We start from the raw sequence: 21,320 nt of genomic DNA on the forward strand, positions 1-21,320 counted from the left end.
TTCTTTTATTGCTTTTACTTTAGGTATCATAGCTAAGAGATGATGACCTAATCCAAGATCAGGAAAATTTATCCCTATGTTTTCTTTCAATTGTTTTATAGTTTTAGCTCATACATTTAAATCTTTGGACCATATTGACTGAATTTTTGTATGTGGTGTAAAGTAGGGATTCAACTTCATTCTTTTGCATGTGAAAATAATCCACTTTTCCCAGTACCATTTGTTGAAAATACTATTTTTCTCCATTGAATTGTGTTGGCTCCTTTGTCTAAAATGATTTGGCCAAACATGTGAGAGTTTAATTTCTGCATTTTCAATTGTATTCCATTTTACCTATGTGTCTGTATGCCAGTACATACTATCTTGATTCCTGTAGCTTTGTGGTAAGTTTTGCAAGAATTTAGTATGAGTCCTACAAATTTGTGAAGTTTATTTTTTTGACACGATGTTGATATCCACTCTTCTTCCTCACATTCTTTGAGATATCTTTTCTCTATCATAAATTCATATTAGAATTGTTGCTTTGAATTGGCTGTGAATTCAGTTTCAGGAATAACCTCACTATCTATAATAATAAAAAGGTAATATGCTAATTAGACCAGACCTGATTCCAGATGTCCTTCCGGACTAAGCCGGGGCTGGAGCGAAGCCCGGGTCCCGGGTGCCAGAGGGAAGCCAGTGCCGGCGGCCAGGGGAAGGAAGGCCCACTCTTGCATGAATTTCGTGCATCGGGCCTCTAGTTCTTATATAAACAGTACGGATTTGGAATCAGGCGTATTACAAAAGTTGGACCACTAGGTCATCTCAGTTTCTTAACTATAAAATGAAGCTTAAAACTTAAGTTAAAGGATAATTCTGAGAATTAAAAAAGTATACCAGTACACACACACACACACACACACACACACACACACACACACCAATACACACACATCTAGTGTGGCACCTGGGAAATGATAGATACAAAATAAATTATCTGTTGCCTTTCCCAGGCCCTTCTCACGGGTATAAAAACTTTCCTTGTACCTTGTAAGACAGTTCTGTACTCTTCAAGTCAGCCTTCCTCCGTTTAGAAACTTTCTCTGAAAAACGTCATGTGGAGTGGTATTACTGAATTTTCTAGTCTATTCTGTGGTATTGTTTGTAGTACAGTGTTTCAGACTTCGTTCACTGCTTTATCGCCAGCGTCTAGACGTACCTGACCAATAATAGTAAGTGACCAATAAACATTTGTTAAGTGAATACTTTGTTGATTCCACGTTCCTTTTTTCTTGGTAAATATAGTGCCAATTTCTTGGAAATAGGTTTTTAAGTTAAGCATGCATAACAGTTGCATGAGTATTTAATTCATGATATATTTTCCACAAGATTTTTTTGAGCAGTTTGTCCAGGTAACTGAGCGCCACTCCTGGAGATGATGTACTTCCCATCCAGATGTTTCTGTTTTCGGCAGAAGTGGAGTTCTTGGGGTGCCTCAGGGAAAAGCATTTCCCGAGGTCCCCATGGGAAAGCTTTACTAATGATGCAAAATTAAGGGGGTTCCCTTTCAAGGCCCCATGTCTGTTCGTCCCGCCGTGGAAGAAGTCCAGTCTTTCCTGCAGCAGGGCTAGAATTAAGGCCGTTGCCCATAGTATCTGCTTCATATTGAAGTCCAGTCCACGTCAGCCTCTGGCTAGCTTAGCTCGTGGTTCCCAGCTGCAGTCCATTGGGTGGGGGGTCCGCAAGGCCCATGCAGCTGCCTAAGACCACATGGCTATGACAGAGAACAGGGAGGCCACAGGCAAGTGCGTGCCATGGAGCAAGAGAGAGAGAGGGAGCAAGGAGAGAGGGAACTCTTTGGGGATTTTAACCCTTCCAAGATTCCGAGCATTTGCAGTGGCTCCACCCTTCTAGCTAATGGCCTTTGTTCCCCAGGCTAGACTGACAGACAAGCATCTTCCCTATGTCATCCGACTGTATTGGGCATGCATCTGTCTCTCCCGTTGTCCCGTCCCTTCCCCCAGCAGTTTGCAGGGCATGGGCCAGGGGTTCTCTGGGGAGAATGAAGCTGTATCGTCCTGGTGAAGCTGCCCAGATGGCCATGCTTATACTGTCTGGCCTCCCCTTCGCTCTCTTCCTGTTATTAATATTAATAACTAGCTAATTATGAGAATAACATTTTTTCTTCAGGGTAATTTCAGACTGAAATGGAAAAGATGAAGTCTGAGTAATAAGCTTTAGAAAGCAAGGGGGAAGGGGCTGGGGAAGTGAGGTTTGTGGGAAGATATGTGATAATGAGAGTCCAGGAGGGACTTTTAGGGAAGATCGGGTCAAATGGAGAACTGTGTCCCCCGTCTCTGAACATCGCTTATGGTTTCTATGGGACAGTCATGGCTTCTCATGACTCTCTGCACCTCTCAAGTCTAGACATGAAACTATAAACAGAGAGCATCCAAATGTTATTACTGGCTGTTCTGAGCCTGATTCATAGCCAAGAAGTGGTGCCTGTGCGTGTTAAGCTATTATCTACATGACAGTAAACAAAACTTTAAAAGGGTTCCATTTCATGGACTCATAGGATAATGGAGTTTTAAAGTTAGACAGGATCATCAGGCTGGTGGAATGTTGGTAAGTGTCGCTTCAACAGTAGATTCCATGATCAAATAGGTTTGGAATAAATTCAACAAGTTAACAGATGTGGCTTTTGCTGTTTGCCTGTTATAACTGCAGAACCCCTCAGAGCCTTCACTGTGTTAATACGCATTGCTGTGTGTCTTCAAGGGGGAATGTAGGAGCAGCACTCCCCAAGGTAACTGGGCTGTGAGGACTTACTTTTCCCCCCACATAGAGGGCTGTGTGAGACTGGTATTTAGCAGAGTACATTATGAATGATTATGATGCAGGAAAACACCTTTATTTTTCAGACACGAAGTCTGATTTCTTAGTCTTTTTTTTTTTTTTGAGTTGTTATTTATAGGAAGGATCATGTCTGCTGGTACACTACATAGATCTCACTGAGAGAACTGTCAAAACAGTGAGAGCTTCAATTAGGAGTTTAAATCAAACTCCTGAAACACCACTGTGTGTATGTACCCAGAACTTATAAAATCCCCTACCTTCCAGGATCTAACTTTTTTTAATGTGCTACTTGTCTGGGTTGGTCTATGTGGGGCCCAATAATCCCTGATCTAATGAACTCTTAAAATTTGATTTCTGCAGCTTTTGCTCTGATACTCCTTAAGTTGGAGGACAGGACGGGGACACAAACAGACCGAGACCATTTGTTATCAGTGGAAGTGGAGTTCGTGGGGTGCCGTGCCGAGAGGAAAATAATTTTCTGAGGCCCCTGACTGGCAGATGGGGTTTTGTGGAATGCTTTATTGATGATGTAAAATAAAGGGGGTTCCCCTCCAATGCCCCATCTCTGTCCTTCCCACCATGGAAAAAGTCGAATCTTATCTTCAGCAGGGCCAGAATTAAGTCCACTGCCCAGAATTCCTGTTCCACAGTGAAGTCCAGTCCAGTCCAGCATCTGGCTAGCTTACTGTGTGTTCCCAGCTGCAGTCCGTTGTGTGTGGGGTCCCATGCTGCTGCTCGAGGCCACATGGCTATGGAGAGAGAACAGGCGAGTGCACCAGTGAGTGTGGGTCACAGAGCAAGAGAGAGCAAGAGCAGGAGTGAGTAAGGGAGAGGGAACTCTGTGTTTGGTGATTTTAACTTTCCAAGGTTTCGTTCGCTTGCTTCTGATGGAGCCCACCCCCTAATCCAGTGGTCGGCAAACTCATTAGTCAACAGAATCAAATATCAACAGTACAACGATTGAAATTTCTTTTGAGAGCCAAATTTTTTAAACTTAAACTTCTTCTAACGCCACTTCTTCAAAATAGACTCGCCCAGGCCATGTTATTTTGTAGAAGAGCCACACTCAAGGGGCCAAAGAGCTGCATGTGGCTCGCGAGCCTCAGTTTGCCCACCACTGACCTAGCCAATCCATTGTTCCCTGGGCTAGACTGACAGCCTAGCACCTTCCCTATGTCACCTGACGACACTGCGCAGGTGCCCGCCTCCCTCTCTGTTCTATCTCTCCCTCCCTCCCCCCTGCCCCCCCCCCCCCCCCCAGTGATCTGCAGGGAATGGACTGGTGGTTCCCTGGGGAGTGTGAAGCGGTAGCTTCCTGGTGAAGCTGCCCAAATGACCATGTTTATGTCTGGCCGTCCCGTAGCTCTCTTCTTATTAACATTAATAACCTAGCTAATAACGAGATAACCCATTGCCTTCTGCTATGGAATAAACAAAACAGGGACAGCTGTTCTGGGTTGTCAGATAAGCTTGTTGTGACTGGAATACGCTCTTGGAGTTCTGTGGTAGAGAAGACTGTTACACAAGTGGCTACAGCCTACTCTCTCCTCATCACAGTCCATCTCCCCTTCTCCACCCAGACACCCACTCTGCCTTCTTTCCTCCAAGTTAGCCAGTAGGGTTTGTTTATTTAACTTTCTTTAAAAGGGAGAGAGAAAGGGAGAAGGAGGAGGGAGAGGGAGAGGGGGTGTGGGGAGAGGGAGAGAGACAGAGAGAGGGACAGAGAGAGATCTAGTTTGGGGAGTAAATCTAGTTTACTGTGTGTGTTGGAGAGTCACCTTGTGTGTGTTGGAGCCGCCGTTGTGGTGTAACAGCTGCACAGCTGGGATTCCCAGTGTCAATAGTTTCCATTCGCACCTCCAGTTAAAAGACCTTTAAGCCACTGAGTTCCTTATCTACATTCTTGGGAGGTTTCTGCATTCCCCTGCTCCGTGACGGGAGAGGTGTGACCTACGCAGATTCTCTCTTCTTGGAGCCTTACTGTTTCTCCAACAACCCACAGCTGAGACGGCAGAGAAAAGAGGGCCAGGGAATGAGGACTGCTGGAGGTATTTGAGTCAGGATCTGAGATTGGTGAGTATTGAGGAAATGACAAGTGTGGATCAGGTGACCATTTTAGGAAAAGGAACCATACAAAACAGAAAAGTAATGGCTGTTTTCGTTGTAGTTCAGTGATCCGTGTTCCTTATTTTTAAAAATGAAGAAAAAACAAAAAGTCAGTCGACGTTAGAAACATCCAAACCTTGTCGAGAATTTTTATGAATTTTATTTGAGCTAAATTGACAACAATGGCTGGAAAGCAAAACCTGAACGGATGGAGAAAGTGTTCCGGAGAATGGCAGTTTTGCAGTTTATTTTATACGTTCCTTTCAAAGGAGCAGGCATAAGGAGTATTACATGAAGTCTATTGGCGGTAGGTTAGGAAGGTGGGAGAAAGCAAAGTGGGGAAATCTCTGGGATTGGATAAAGAGTAAAACCGGGAGACACATACTTCTTTTACTCTGGTTGGGATAGGATAGTTAACAATTAACATGGACAGCACATGGAAATGGTATTTGGGCAGCAAGTTCCCTGGTCTCATGCTTTGTTGCAAAACTGTGCCCTGAGGGGTCTGGGAAAAAGGGGATTACTCTGACATTCCAAAGGTAGGTTGTCCTAGATGCAAAAAGATAATAGACAGGCTCAGTTAAGATGAAGACTGACCTTTGTCAAGGAAAATATCGGTTTAGGGCACGACCACCTGCCATGACTTGTTTTCAGTTAGGAAATTTGAATTTCAGACCTTCCTGAATGGTTGCTTTAGGTCTGTGAGTTTGTAAGATCTGCCATGCAGGCCTCCCCTGAGCTTGTCAGGTTTGGTATGTGGCCTCTGTTTCTTCAAAGGGAAATTAAAATACTACCCAAAAATCTTAACCAGAAAATAACCAATGTTAACATTTATTTCAAGCTTGCCTCTATACATATGGTGAGAGAGATGAATAGGGAGATGGATAGATAGACAATAGGCAGGAATAATTGTAAAAGGTTGAGCTGAAACTAAACATAGTTTTAAAGTAAAATATTTGATCTTACTTAGAATTTAACAAAAGGTAAAGAAATGGCCGACTTTCTGAAAGGCTATTCCTTATACAAGGGGATTCGTTTTCCTAGCTCAGAGGAGAGATGCCTGGGAGTCAGAATGGGCCGATCTGGCTATAACCACATAGCAAACAATCTAACACTTCGCTCAGTCCCTCCCCTGATTTTACATGTTTGTCATTTGTTTTGTTTTTATTTTGTTAGAATCTATACTTTCAACACCCAGTAGCTATAATTCCTCTGGTTACTCCCCCACACATTTAATTCTAATCAACGTGCTTTCAGCTATCATTCTTTTCCATGGCTTTGCCCTTCCTAATGATTTACTATTTGGTGGGCTTCATCGTCCTGGGTCATTAAGTTTTTTAAGAAAGAGCTTCTGGATGCATATTTCCTGAGTTGTTTTATCTTTGGGAATTGTTACCTATCGCCTTTATTTTTGAAAGACAAATTTTCTATTGCCCAATTGTCTGCTAAAGAAACTGTACCAGTTTATATTCTACTAGAAATCTATGAGAATGCCTGTCTCCAATGGGGAACTTTTATGTAAGAATATCTGTTTCCCTGAAATGGTGGAATTATATTGGGCAGTGGCTGAAAGAAGTTTGAGTTGGTAGATTGGACATCAGATTATGGAAACACTTGAATGTTGGGAAATTGTGTTTTCAAGGAAATTTCTCATTTCCTTGCCAACGTCACAGCTTGCTTGCAGGCCAAATGACAGCTACTGGGCAGCTTTGCTGAGCTGTTTCTAGGACTTGGTAAATTGTGTGGGAATCCCCTTAGGATTCTCTCCTCCTCCCCCCCTCCCCCCCCTCCGACTTCGAAAAGGCATCTGGCTGGCTGAGGGTGGATTTTGCTGCCATCTAAAGATAGTAGAAAGTGTTAAATATTTACAACTCTCAAAAAAATTAGTATCTGATCATTGTTTGAACTGATAACAATTTCTTTGTTCTGAAATATGATCTTTTGTTTCATGTCACAGGCTATTTTTTAAAAACTGAGTATCTTCCTTAGCCATTTTATTCCTAAATGACACATGGACTTCACACATCCTTTAGCAGCGTTCCCCATGGTTTTCAGTTGAGGCTGTAAGAGTCGGGAGGTCTGATCCTTTTAGTGCAGCTCCTCTCTGTACTGACACAGTTTGAAGTACCTGTAAGCTGAAGTTGGGCTTATTATTAAAATCCCTGCTGACCTCATGGGGAAAACAAATAGTCCATGTCCCCCTTTAGTTCATTCTCTCCCAACAGCGGAGGAACTGGGAAAGAACATTTCCCAAATGACTTACTGCATTTTAGTTTCGGCCATCATGGCTTATGGTGGTGACTCAGCTGTCTGTCTGCCAGCCATGGACATTTTCAGAGCCGACGGAGTGAGAACACACCTGGGAGATTTCAGTGCTGAAGGGAAGCGGGGGCGAGGGGGTGGTGGGGAGTAAGTGGCTCAGAATGGTGCGGTCGAAGGCTGTGATGTCCGATATGGAAGGTACCAGCTACATGTGGCTATCTAAATTGAAATTATTTAAAATTAAGTCCAATTTAAAGTTCATTTTCTTAGTTGCACTGCCACATTTGTTTTGTTGTTGTTTGTTTTTAAATATATTTTTATTGATTTCAGAGAGCAAGGGAGAGGGAGAAATAGAAACATCAACGATGAGAGAGAATCATTGATCGGCTGCCCCCTGCATGCCCCCTACTGGAGATCGAGCCTGCAACCTGGGTATGTGCCCTGACCAGGAATCAAACCATGACTTCCTGGTTCATAGGTCAATGCTCAACCACTGAGCCACGCCGGACGGGCAGCGCTGGCCACATTTGAAGGGCTCCATAGCCACATGTGTCTAGAGGCTGCCGAGTCAGATGGCACCTAAAGTTCTGTTGGGTAGCTCTGACTTATATGCTGATCTTTCATTTCATGATTATTACAGCCCCAGTGAGCCGGCCTCCTGTCTTTTCTCCCTCCCTCCTCCTGCTCTCAGTCATTGCTGCGCTCCAATGGTGAAGCACTGGTCTCCACATTAACTGCGTCGTTTCTGGGCCCGGATCGCCCTCGGAGAATCTTGTGTATGGTCCAGACTAGATCTCTGCACTGCAGGATCAACCAGACCGCTCTCTGGCCAAGGCCGTGTTCTTACCGAAGGACTGAGTGGTTCTCGGGATTTGGGCTCTTGAGTTTAATAATAAAACTGCTATTTCACAATATTTAAATGTACTTGCTTAGGACTTTTACTTCAGTTCCCACTTCCTCTTCCGGGTATGTGTTCTTGATGAAGAGTCCTGGGATCTGTCCTAGGTGAACATGCACCGACGGACCCTAGGGCCTTAGTAAGACAATTTCTCTGTGGCTCAGTTACCCATTGAGAACTCACTGTCAACCACTGCTAAGGCTGTTGCAGATAAATGCCAAATGATATGTGAGACATTTTGAGGTTTGTGTTAAAGGGATCTTAATGTTTGTGCCTAGTTTTAGATTTCTAACATCCATCTGTGGCCTGTCACTATCAGGCGCACCTCGCCCTTATACTACCCTGTGTGCTTCTGTAAGTGACTTTCTGAGGGATGTAGGTTAGGTTTGTTGACCAGGGAGCCCTCTTCCAAGTCTGACCTAACCCAGCTAGCCTTTGGATAACATTACTTACACCTCCCATTTTGACTTAGGTTTTCTTATTTGTAATTTCTGTTACTTATTACTCTTTTGTACTATTCTCATTTTATGCAACCTTCTACACAATTAGAATCCATCTTTCTATAAAATTTTTAAGTTTGATAAATGGATATTTTGGAATATTTCTTTCCCTATTTGAGACCAAATAAGTTTTAGTAAAAATCTTGTTGTAGCTAGTGTAAGGGGGAGGGAATACAGGTCACCGATTTGATAAATAACCTGCCATGTGCCAGGTTCTGTGCCAGTTTTAGGAAATTTATAAAACAAAAACAGAATAAGACAGTCTCCAAACTGCTTCTGATCTATATGCTCTACTGGAGGGAGAAAATGACCATTGTATTGTGGGTGTAAGTAACAGAGGTGCTTTTACATTTTTCTTGCCTTTTGAGCTCTAGTCTAGCAAAAAACACCTAATATTTTAGCCTGTTTTCTCTGTCTTTTCCTTATACGTTTTTCAGCTTGCATAGCTTAAAAGTGTTGTATGTCCATTTTCCTGCAGCAGACCTTCCCTGGGAGTGAGTGGGGCGCCCTTGGACCCCTGTTCCCCACCACCTGCATTCACTAAAGTAGCAATTCCTTGCTTTCTTCCCGGCCTTTTGTAAAGCATTGTTTGAGAAGGACGTCCCCAAAATATATCTCGGGAAATACACTTTATAGAATTTGTACGCTTAGATTCTCTGTCCTAGGGTGATTTTTAGTGACAAACTCGAAGTGTGTACTTTTGAAACATTAACCATTAGGTGTTTAGTTTCTTGTTATTTGAGAACGTTCAGTTAGCGCTTATGGAGCTTTATTCATTCTTAGCTTCATGTTTACATTTCTGAAAAGACTGACTAGCAGAGGTTTTATAGGCAATGGGAAGTTTTTAAAATTCATCTTCATATTTCACAGTGACTCAAGTGATAGTCTTTTTAGATAAGCAATTGAAATGCACTCTGCGGTTGCCTGTTGTTAAAATTCTACCCTGCTTCCGCCATTCGTCTTCAGGTGAGGGAGGCTAACAACACCCACTGATAAAATGCAAACCACAAGATGTTATTTACAGCTCTTGGGGGGACGCTCTTACCCTTTAAACTGCTCAGTCACGTGCTCTTTGCATTTTAATTGGATGTAAATTTAGATGCAGTGGAAGTAGATACTTGAATGAAATTAAATACTAAAATGAAAGGAGGTCAGTCAGTTCTCTGGAGTAAATCTTCCTATCATCTCTGGGTGGATGCAAGACTTAGGGCAATGGTTCCCCACCCTCACTGTGTCTCAGAATCACCTGGGGAGCTTGGAAAACGCCTTTGCCCAGGCCTCATCCCAGTGGGTCTGGTTGCGTGGTATGGAGTGGGCCCAGACTTTGGTATTTTTAAGAAGCTCCCCACAGTGATGCTGACCTGCAGCCAGGCTTGTGAAATATTGCATGAGGTGCCCACCCCACTCTCCACATTCTTCTCTACCTACTCAAGTCCTACGCACACCTGTAAATCTCCCCACAGGCCGCCTCTTTCTTTTCTTTTCTTTTCTTTTTTTTTCTAAATATTTTTATTGATTTCAGAGAGGAAGGGAGAGGGAGAGAGAGATAGAAACATCAATGATGAGAGAATCATTGATAGGCTGCCTCCTGCATGCTACCTACTGGGGATCAAGCCCGCAACCCGGGCATATGCCCTTGACCTGGAATTGAACCTGGGACCTTGCAGTCCACAGGCCCATGTGCTATCCACTGAGCCAAACCAGCTGGGGCTGGGCCGCCTCTTTCAAACTTTCACTCACAGCTCCAGCCTCACTGAGCTCTTCCGTCTGTCCACAACGCCTACAAGATTTCCCACCCTGAGCTGAGTTCTTGTTCATTATGGACATCTTTGCTCCTTGATCATAGTAATTTCCTCCATGGATTAAGCATCTGTCATTTAGTTCCATCCCTTAAGGGTTGGCACAGCTATGGACACATAGTAAGTACTTTATAGGTCTACACTGAGTTGACTTTTCATCAGCATGGCAGTTCTCCTTTGTCCCCTTGTCTTGGCACTATGGTTTCCTTTATTAGCACACATTTCTCCATAAGTGTTTCTTCCTCGTGAGACATGGGAGGACAAGTAAGAGTGCCGAACTGTAGAAGGAAGAGGAAACTCAGCCCATTTCTGATTTTATCATTTGAGAGTGGAGGGATTGTCATTGACTTGTAGTCCCATCCCTCTCCAATCAGAACATTCAGTCATCCAGCTTTAGAGTGGCCCTCGTGGACACGGAGTGTGTGTGTGTGTGTGTGTGTGTGTGTGTGTGTGTGTGTGTGTCTCAAGTATAAGACTGAGAAGGCTGTCCCCCTGGAGAAGGTGAAAATGACCTGAGGAATGCATCTCTACCATTAGGCCTATTGAAGAATATAGGGTTATTTCTGGAGAAGATAATATACTCCTAGAACTTGAAAATAGAAAAGAAAGGGAGAGGGATATTGATAAATATCAAGGCAAGGCATGCATGATAACTTGCCCAAATTCCAGATCTACCACTTTTTACCTTTGTTCATTGGTTTGGGTAAAAATACAGCCACAAGAAACCTCAAATGTATCCCTAGTCCTATAAAGTCATGATAGGAAGCTGAAGGACTGGAGGGGGATGAGTGTTTCTACCTTCCCAGGGATTGGAAGAGGCTAAGGAAAGTGCACAAGTAACTGTAGCACAGAGAGTATTTACAAACAGGGTTTGGTTTGTGGAGTAGGTTCTTGACATCTTTGAGGGCGAGTATGTTTGTCAAGAGATTTGCTACCCTGATTCAGAGCATTCAACTGAACTTCGATGGGAAGGAAAACATAACAGTCCAACTTGATTGGGTGGGGAACACTAAGCACAGCAGAAATAAGGCCAATAGCAGTGAAGGAGGACTTCGGTGATTCATAAAGACGAACAACACAACCTTGGGAGTCGTGGTGGTTACAACACCTGTAGCTGCTTGCCATCGTGCAGCCTCTGAGGACTAAGCAAAGTAAACCTGAAATGTTAAAACTTGGACAGAGATAGGATCACCTGATTCCTCTCACCCAGTAGGTTAGGGTGGTTCTCAGGATTAAGACATAATTCCAGAAGGGAATATTTTGCTCTAAAGAAGCAGGCCTGTGGAAATCTGGACCCTAAAGGTGAATTGCTAGGTAAGGTTGCTAGGAAAGTAGGGTCAATATTATGGATTGCCAGGCAGAAGTTATAGATGATGCTTTCTCCCCAGAGACGATAACTCTAGAATGGATGCCAAATGTGCTGGAAAAGCCCACTGGAAGTTTCTTGACTTTCCTGCTGATCGTTTGATTCTTAAGAAGACTGAGAAAATGATATAAGGAGATATCTCTGAAAAGAAACAAAGAAACATTGGCCAGTTATATAAAATGAAAAGAGCCAGGACATGAAGTCCCTAAAGAAGCCATGTATTCTAGAAACATTTCAACAGTTCAGACAAGAGAAAGAAATGAACTCTCTTGTGGCCTAAGACAACATGGTAAGGAGATTTCAAAAGGAAAGGATAGCCAAAATGCTCTGAAACATGATCCCAAATGATTCCCGTCAAGAGGAAAGGAGAAAGGCTCCCATGAAATACAGAGAATGTTTTTTCCTGTTAACTCAGATTAATGAAGGCTATTCAGTCTGGCTAACGAGTATTATCACCAGCCTTTGTAAGTTGCTTTCCCACAGGAAGTGAAGATGAGTAAAATGCAGCCTCTGAGTGAGATGCGGACGTAACACCTAGTGGTGAGGGTCTGAAGAGTGAGTCAGAATGCAGGAAGCTCAACGGCTTACTTTCAGAGAGCACAAAACCAGAGCAGGGCTTCAGAGGGGAAAGAAAATGGCGGGGTGGGGGGGATGGTTTCAGAAAAGGTTTCATGGCAAAGGTGACACAGGAAGTGCTGTTTGGAGGGTGGCGGGGCTAGCCAGGACCAGGCAGAGCAGTGTAATTGCAGGAGAGAGCTCATCCTATCAGGCCCATCCCTAGATATTCTGAGTCAGTTGATCTAAAGTGGAGCTTCCAACAGCTGCATTTTAATTAAGGGTCCAGGAGGCCCATTTGAAGAAAAGGTGGACCTGGACACTTTGAGGAATTAGCTATGACCACACCGTTATGGGGATTTACAGTGGGTTGGCAAATTTGGACCAGAAATGCTAATTAATGAACAAATTGACATAAGCTACGGAGAAGATCCAGGGCCTTGGTCTCTCTCCTTAGTAAGTCTCCCAGTATGATTCCCTTGGGTGAGGACAGAGTTCCCAGGCCTACGCATTCTGGATGCTGCAACAAAGAGCAGGTGGGCCAAATACATCCAACGACAGTTGGTCCCTAGAAATACCTTGACTGGCTGGAAAAATGGGCCAAAATAAGTGAGATAATAATAATAGTTAATAATAATAGTTACATCCTACTTTCAGCTAAAGGAAGTGAGGGAGAGAAGACAAGAAAGCCCAGCTTCCCCACAGTTGCTACTACATCAGAGTCCTAGAGAACAGCCGGCACTAGAAAGAGGTGGGAGTCCCCAAAGCTAAGACACACTTAAGCAATGTTAATGGCCGCAGTGTATCTGAGGCAAGGGAGGTGATTGCTCCCTTCTTTCCCACTCCGGCCAGCCACCCCGGGAGCTTATCTTTAGACCTGGGCACCATTTTCAGGGACGCACGGACGAGTTGAAGTGTAATCAGAATTGGACGTCTGTGATCACACGGGCTCTGGATCCATGTCACATAAGAAATGGCTAAGGAAAAAGTGGCTGTTTGGTCTGGAGAAGAAGCGGTTTGCTGGGTGGGAGGTAGGGATGCTGGGAGTTCCATGAAGATTATGGTGGGGAAAAAAGATTAATCTTGTTCCCTGTAGTGATGGGGTAGATCTAGGGCCAGGGAATGGAAATGATAGTGAGGCAAAAGTCAACTCTAAATGAAAGACCATCTGGAATAATTTTTTTAACAAAAAAATGAAATTTCTTTTGTGGGAAGTGGTCAAGCACTTGTCATCTTGCTGTGTTACAGGAAGAATTCTTGCGTTGGGAAAGAAGCTGGTATAGAATTTACACTTAGGTTCCAGGATTCTGTGCAATGCTGACTATTGTTTTTGTGCTCTTTGTCCTGTTTACTGAGTGGTGGTAAATAAATGGTTCCAGCACCAAACCTGGGACCCTTCAGTCCGCAGGCCGACGCTCTATCCACTGAGCCAAACCGGTTTCGGCAAGCATCTGAATCTTTAGGCCTCTTGACCTCTGTCCTCTCAGAAGACTAAGAGGATTTCTGGAGGGATTCCTTGCCCATAGGGCAGTGGGGGCGGAGATGTCTTTGACTCTTAATTCTCAGTATTCATCCCCCAGGAACAGTCAGAAAGCATCCCAGGGTCTGGCCAGTAGCCCTGATGGTTAAGGCAGATCAGCCACAATTCACACAGAGGTCCAGGCTCAGCCCTCTGAGGGCATTGTGACTAGAACCCACTTCCTGAAACCTCTGATCTTCTGCAGAACTTACAACCAAATAACCAAAGCCCTACTTGTGATCATATAACATTTTGGAAATCAAGGTATTTCAGAGAGAAGCATTTCTTTTTTATAATTTAATTTATTTTTAAATATATTTTTATTGATTTCAGAGAGGAAGGGAAAGGAAGAGCAAGAGAGAAACATCAATGATGAGAGGGACTCATTGATTGGCTGCCTCCTGCATGCCCCCTACTGGGGACCGAGCCCACAACCCGGGCATGTGTCCCCGACCGGAATCGAACCCGGGACCCTTGAGTCCGCAGGCCAATGCTCTATCCACTGAGCCAAACCAGCCAGGGCGAGAAGCATTTCTTAAAAAAAGAAAAAAAAAAGAAGCATATCCGGGATTAGAATAATTTTCTTTTACCAGAGAAGACCAGAAGATCAGAAATGGATGTTCCATTATACATTTTTCATTTTTTGGTGTTGATTCATGGCATAATTTATCTATGTATTTTAGTGAGAAAATGTATATTAACTGGGTCTATATGCCATCTGGTCTTCATGTGAGTAGTTTCCAAGGACGGAAGCAGTTTCTCAAATGAAACATGACCAAGTGTGTGAGTGTGGACACCTAGGCCTGATGGATTAATAAATAGCTGTGACATATGCCACTGTTTCAAATCTACTAGTTAATATTAAGTTGCTTTTTTGGACAGCCATTGGTGATGAATAATGTGGCTTTTATATTTCAGCATTTCTCTCTTGTTCCAAAGTAAGCATGCTACTTGGATTATTTAAAAATCTGTTCACAGTTGTGTTACGGATTTGGGGAAATGTTAATATGCTGAAAGACAAAAATATTTTAAAATCCTATAGGGTCCTTATATAGTTTCCCTTGTAAGAGAAGGATAGACTCTTATCTTTGCTGCATATGCCCTGTTCGGGAGGCCAGGAGAGGACTAAATGGAAATAACATCTGTTGAGTGTCCTATTCAAGCCAGACACTTTATCTTCATTTTCTCATTCCATCCTCACAATTCCTCATTTCCTACATGAAACACTGACACTCAGAGAGGTTAATACTTGCGTCAAGATGCGCAGAGTTTATATTTAGGGAGCACCAATTCAAACTTAAGCCTGGTTCCTTGGGAGGCACATACGTGGTATGTACGTCTCCTTTGCATCATTAACCAAACTGTGCATCCTTTTCTAAGTGAAAATTTCTAAAATAAGTCTCAAAATCAGCTTCGTTGCCACATGCTTGGCAGTGCCTTTATCATTTATTCGTTGCCGTTCTTGGTAGAAACCAGAGTTCTCTTCTCCCTAGCGGAAGCCCCAGGGCGGCATAGGTTGGCATGTCGGATGCCCGTGGGACTTGCAGCTGGAACACCGATTTCACCTGGGCCTGACCCATCAGCTTCTCGAGCTGCGTGGCGGTGGTGGTGGAGGCCCGGCTCACCCAGGGGCACAAGCAGGGCCCTTTGGATTTGGCCTAAGTGCTTCGGGCTTTACTCACCTGTTGGATTTGGCTACCAGGTAGTTTGTGGAAATGAAAGCAGGTCCAGACAGAATCTAATGCACATCAGACACTGTATAAGGCAAAAGGCGCAAGAGCAGCCTGCTCCTGTAGGCGTGGGGACGTCCCAGCGCCAGTCTGGGGCACGTGGACAAGTACTTGCCCGAGAGGCTTAAGGAGGTCTGGCCCCTACCAGTCGGATCAATGGCCAGGGACCTGGGGAGGCAGCAAATGCTCCATTTCTTGGTCCGGGTGGTGGTGGTGTCAGTATTTGCGAATGTAAAATTGCATGAAGCTGTCTGTGCCTCTAAGGGCTGTTCACTTCACCATACGCCTCAGTAAAAAATAAAGGGGGACATAAGTGTTTGTCCTTGAATTGTTCACCGTTGATGAGCAGGGGAACTATTGTTCAAACCAGTGAACCCCTTGAGTTAGAGGTTTTCCAAGGAAGGGCCGGGGAGGGGTGACATCACTCAGGGGTCCTCATTTGCGCCCAGCTCATCATCTCAAACACCCCTGAGCTGGCGGCCTGGCCCCTGGACGGTATCTGTCTCCCTCAGGCCTCTCTCTTCCCGTCTCCCTAGGTCAGCGCCAGGAAGTCAGCTAGGTGGAGTGGGAGACACCAGGCTTCTGTGTGACGCCCCTTGTCCCGGCCCTTCGTTTGGGGACTCCCATCAAGGTCTGCCCGCGGGTTCCCTGGGTGGGAAGCAGTAGCCGCCTCATTCCACGTGGGCTGCACCCTTGGGGCCACCGCTGCCCTCATCCTCATTCTGCCGTCTTAAGGAAATCCTTTCCCCAGAATTTGACTTCTTTTTCCTTTAAGCCACCTTTGGAAATGTTAACAGAATATCTGCTGAGGCTAGGCAGGAAGGTCCTGGGAATGAAACAGATCTCTTTTCCTAGGCCAGTGGTCGGCAAACCGCGGCTCGGGAGCCACATGCGGCTCTTTGGCCCCCTGAGTGTGGCTCTTCCACAAAATACCACGTGCGGGCGCGCACGTACAGTGCGATTGAAACTTCGTGGCCCATGCGCAGAAGTCGATTTTCGGCCCCATTTTTAAGAACTAAGTGTTAGTGAAAGGCAGAGATTAGAATATTTAATAATTAACCAAAAGTTTGATACGATATCTAGCTGGTTCCTGGACAATTATATAACACCCTTCTTTTAAAATATACTACGTGAACACTAAGAACTGAATGGATTAGATAGAAATTGTTTTTTATTGTTAATATGCTGGGGAAAGTTGTAGAATTTATTTGAAACTGGTTTGTCAAATCAAAGCCTGGCCTTCTGAAGCCCAAACCAAACACGTGAATCAGCCTTAACTCGGGGCTGTGGATGAAGGCAGTGGTTCACCCCCAAAAACGTTGCAGGGGTGGCAGGTGGCAGCCCAGTTACCTCTAAGGGTGTCCCTGTCTCCGTCCTGGTCGACCCCCTTCCCCACCACAGACTTGCTGTCTTGGAGGTTGGTGCTGTGCATGGAAAGGAATGGGACGCTGCTGCCTCTGCAAATCGGGGTGATGGTGCGCTCTCTCTCCGAGTTTCTTTTTCTTCCTCTTTTTCTTTTTTTACAGCTGAGTATCATTCCCCTGTGTAAATGTACAGCTTGTTTTCTTCTTTTTAAAAAATATTTTTATATGTTTTTATTGATTTCAGAGAGGAAGAGAGAGAGAGAGAGAGAAAGAGAGAGAGATGGAAACATCAGTGATGAGAGAGGATCGTTGATCGGCTGCCTCTTGCATGCCCCACATTGGGGATCGAGCCCGCAACCCCGGGCACGTGCCCTGTCCAGAAATTGAACTATGGCCTCTTGGTTCATAGGTCGACACTCACCCTCTGAGCCACACCGGCTGAGCTGTCTCCGAGTTTTTCTAGGCCAGCTCCTCAGTTCTCTTAGGTCCCAGAGCGGGCGCAGAAGCTGTCATCGCCTACCTGGCTGTAAGGATGCTGGTTCCCAGCACCAGCGTTAAAGGCCTGGGATCTAACCGGACTCGGTCTCTTACCTGCTGCGTGATCAGGCAACTTACCCCACTTTTCAGAAACTCCATTTTTTAGTTTTTTCCTCTGTAAAATAGAGATAATGCTCTCCCGACAGAATGTCGATTAAATGAGACAATAATTGGTGTGGGAAACTATCAAATGATCATTGTTTTAATTACTAACATACTAAGAGGTGATATGGGAAAATTCTGCTTTCCCCCTTGGTTTTTGTCACACCGTGGAATAGTTTTTTTTAAGATGACATCCCCACAAACCTGTGGTAGAACATATTTCCCATCCCACTTGCACCCCCCAAAAAAGATTTTGTAAAATTGTAGTAAAATGCACATGACGTAAAACTCACCTTTAAACGATTTTTAAGTATATAATTCAGTGACATTTACTACATTCACAATGTTGTGCAACTATCACCGTCATCTGGTTCCGGAACATCTTAATCACCCTGGAAGAAAACCCCAGAGGATAATAGTCACATCCCATTCCCCCAGCCCCTGGCGACCACGAATGGCCCTCTGTCTCTATGGGTTTGACCACTCTGGATAGTCTAGATCAGGCGTCCTCAAACCACGGCCCGCGGGCCACATGCGGGTGTTTTTGCCGTTTTGTTTTTTTACTTCAAAATAAGATATGTGCCGAAACTGGTTTGGCTCAGTGGATAGAGCGTCGGCCTGCGGACTCAAGGGTCCCAGGTTCGATTCCGGTCAAGGGCATGTACCTTGGTTGCGGGCACATCCCCAGTAGGGGGTGTGCAAGAGGCAGCTGATCGATGTTTCTTTCTCATCGATGTTTCTAACTCTCTATCCCTCTCTCTTCCTCTCTGTAAAAAATCAATAAAATATATTAAAAAAAAAAAAAGTTTGCAATGCACACAATCCAAAAAATGTTTAAAAAAAAAAAAGATATGTGCAGTGTGCATAGGAATTTGCTCATAGTTTTTTTTAAACTATAGTCCGGCCCTCCAACGGTCTGAGGGACAGTGAACTGGCCCCCCGTTTAAAAAGTTTGAGGACCCCTGGTCTATATAAACAGACGCTTATAATACACAGTCTTTTGTTTCTAGCTTCTTTCACTTAGTGTAACATTTTCCAGGTTCATCCATGGTATAGCATGATTCAGGGCTTTTCATGCCTTTTAATTCCTGAATAACATTCCATTGTGTGGACCTACTGTCTTCGTCTCTTCGGGCTGCTGCAACAAAATAACACAGGCTGGGTGGCTTGTAAGCGACAGAAATCTATTTCTCACCGTTCTGGAGGCTGGAAGTTCAAGATGAGGGTGCCAGCAGGGTCCGAGGGCCTTCTTCAGGCTGCAGACTTACCACTGTGTCCTCACACGGGGACAGGGGCGAGGGAGCTTGTGTGGTCTCTTTCAGAAGGGCATTCCATTCATGAGGGTTCTGCCCTCCGGACCTGAGCACCTCACCAAGGCCCCCCTCACCTCCTAAGAGCATCACCTTGGGCATGAGGATTTCAACATATGAATTTTGGGGGGACACAAACTTTCAGACCATAGCATATACCATATGAAGATTATCCATTCACCAGTTGATGTTCATCTGGTTCGTTTCTACCTTTGGCTGTTGTGAATGGCATTGCTCTGAACATTCTTGTACAAGTTTTTGTTTGAATACCTGTTTTAAATTCTTTTGGGTATATACCTAGGAGTGAAATTGTTGGATCATCCTATATAATAAAGAGCTAATATGCAAATGGTTGTCACGCCCTCACACCCTCGCACCAGGGCCAGGGGACCTGAGGCCGCGCCCCCCTCCCTGGCGCCGGGGCCAGGGGACCTGAGGCCAGGCCGGGGCACCTGAGGCTGTGTCCCCCACCCAGCGGGGCTTGACAGGGGACCTGAGGCTGCGCCCCCAACCCTGCGCCAGGCCAGGGGACCTGAGGCTGCGCCCCCCACCCTGCGTGGCTTGACAGGGGTGGGGCCGGCTGGGTCTGGGTCTCGCGCAATTTCGAGGTGTGCGTGGGTGGGTGGGGACTTGACTCTGGGTCCCGAGAAGAAGTGGTTCTGACAGGAGAGAGATTTTCATATACATTTTACTAATTTTCTTTCATCTCTGACACTTCTATTATAGAGAAAGGGCAAATAGCAATATTAAAATATTTCCTCTAATTGATTCCCTTTTAACGTGCATGAATTTCGTGCACCAGGCCACTAGTATGATAATAATGCTATATTTAACTTTTTAAAAAACTGCCAAACTGTTTTCAACTCTGGCTGCCCATTTAACACCCCTCACCTGAAGGTTCCACTTTCTTTTATAACTTGTTATTTCCTGCCCTGGCTGGTTTGGCTCAGTGGGTAGAGCAGACTAAAGGGTCCCAGGTTTGATTTCTGTCAAGGGCATGTACCTCTGGGGTGTGTGCGGGAGACAGCCAATCAGTTAGTGTAACATGTGTTTGTAAGAGGTGTCTCTCTCACACTGATGTTTCTCTTTTTCTGTCTCTCCCCCTCCCTTCCACTCTCTAAAATTCAGTGGAAAAATATCTGTGGGTGAGGATTAACAAAAAAGTAAACTTGTTATTTTCTATCTTTTTTATTTCATTATAGCTACCATAGTGGGTGTGAAGTGCTATCTCCTGGTGGTTTGGGTTGGTTTTATAGGACTGGTTTTGTATGTTTGTGGACTCAGATGTTTTTACTGTGCAGTGCTCCTAAGCCTGACATATTGCAAAGCTACAAAACCACCTACACGCAATTTCCAGGAAGAGGACGTTGTAAAGCACCTTTTCCTTCACGGCCCTTGTGTAGCTGAGCCTCGTGGCTCTGTACTCTGCCCTGCAGATAAACCACTCACAGACAAGTGGCTAATTATAGACAATGCCTGATGCCTCTGACCTGCTCTCTAATTTTTTTTTCCTTTTGATTTTAGGGATTTCCTCTGGGTCATCCAAAATGCTTTCAAAGCATACTGGATAAGAGCTGAGCCACCTGCCTGTTTGGGACTTCCATACTCTCTGTTCCACTGTCTTCCGATGGCATTTTGACTGCATCGAGGCCACGTGACCTGCTGCTCATGATGAGTGATGAGAAGAACCTTGGGGTGTCCCCAAAATTGGTCTCCCCTTCCAGGAGCCCGAGTACCTGCTCCTCCAAGCAGGGAAGTCGGCAGGTAAAGTTTTAACTCATGCAACTTTTAAGATGCAAATTTAAATCAGGCAGTTTGTAGATGAACGTGTGTATATTTATTTGGGAATGCCTACTTCTCAGTTTAAGAGCATTTGCTTTCAGCCCCTGTCTTAATTATATGAGAAGAGCACATTTTAGGTGGTTTTAATAATGCAGCTTGAGTGCCTACCAGGTGGGAAGAGCTGTATTTGGCTCTTTGGATTATTTTACTCAGTCCTTGCAACTGTCCTCCAACACAGATATTAATATCCCCATGTTCTCCACGAGGAAGCTGAGTCAGACCGACTGAGTTATTAAAGACACACAGCTAGTACTAGTCAGTGGCAGGGCAAGAAACCAAAGCCCAGTCTGTTTGACTCCAGAGCCCACACTTCCATTTATACCCTACTAACCAACACAAAAAAAAATCAATCATTTTTCCAGTAATTATAATATCCTCCCATCCGCCTCTTCCTTCCCTTTACTGAACTTTTTATGACACCTTCCAACCACAGGCTGCCCTTGAGTCCCACCTGCTCTGTTTCACTAATGGATGAGGGAATCAAATCAACAGAGACGTGGTAAAAGGGAATTAAGTCGGAAGAAGAAGTGAAACAAAGGACGGAATAATTAACTCCTAAATAACTGTCAGCTAATTATATGTTGCCTTTTTG

The 21,320-nt window shown here is 44.6% G+C and overlaps 1 protein-coding gene across 4 annotated transcripts in view; it reads left to right on the plus strand.

The window, feature by feature from the left end:
* OSBPL3 (oxysterol binding protein like 3) overlaps nucleotides 1–21,320 on the plus strand; it is a 149,898-nt gene that overhangs the window by 45,597 nt on the left and 82,981 nt on the right. For 3 of the 4 annotated variants that reach the window (XM_054725998.1, XM_054725997.1, XM_054726000.1), the window contains one exon: nucleotides 20,411–20,650. In XM_054725998.1, the coding sequence (XP_054581973.1) occupies nucleotides 20,555–20,650 (96 nt within the window). In that variant the 5' untranslated portion in view covers nucleotides 20,411–20,554. Of the gene's footprint in view, nucleotides 1–4,715; nucleotides 4,912–20,410; nucleotides 20,651–21,320 lie in introns of those variants that run through there. The other variant, XM_054725999.1, reaches the window with a different exon arrangement.

This window comes from Eptesicus fuscus, chromosome 14, assembly GCF_027574615.1.
Source record: "Eptesicus fuscus isolate TK198812 chromosome 14, DD_ASM_mEF_20220401, whole genome shotgun sequence".
Classification (NCBI taxonomy): domain Eukaryota; kingdom Metazoa; phylum Chordata; class Mammalia; order Chiroptera; family Vespertilionidae; genus Eptesicus; species Eptesicus fuscus.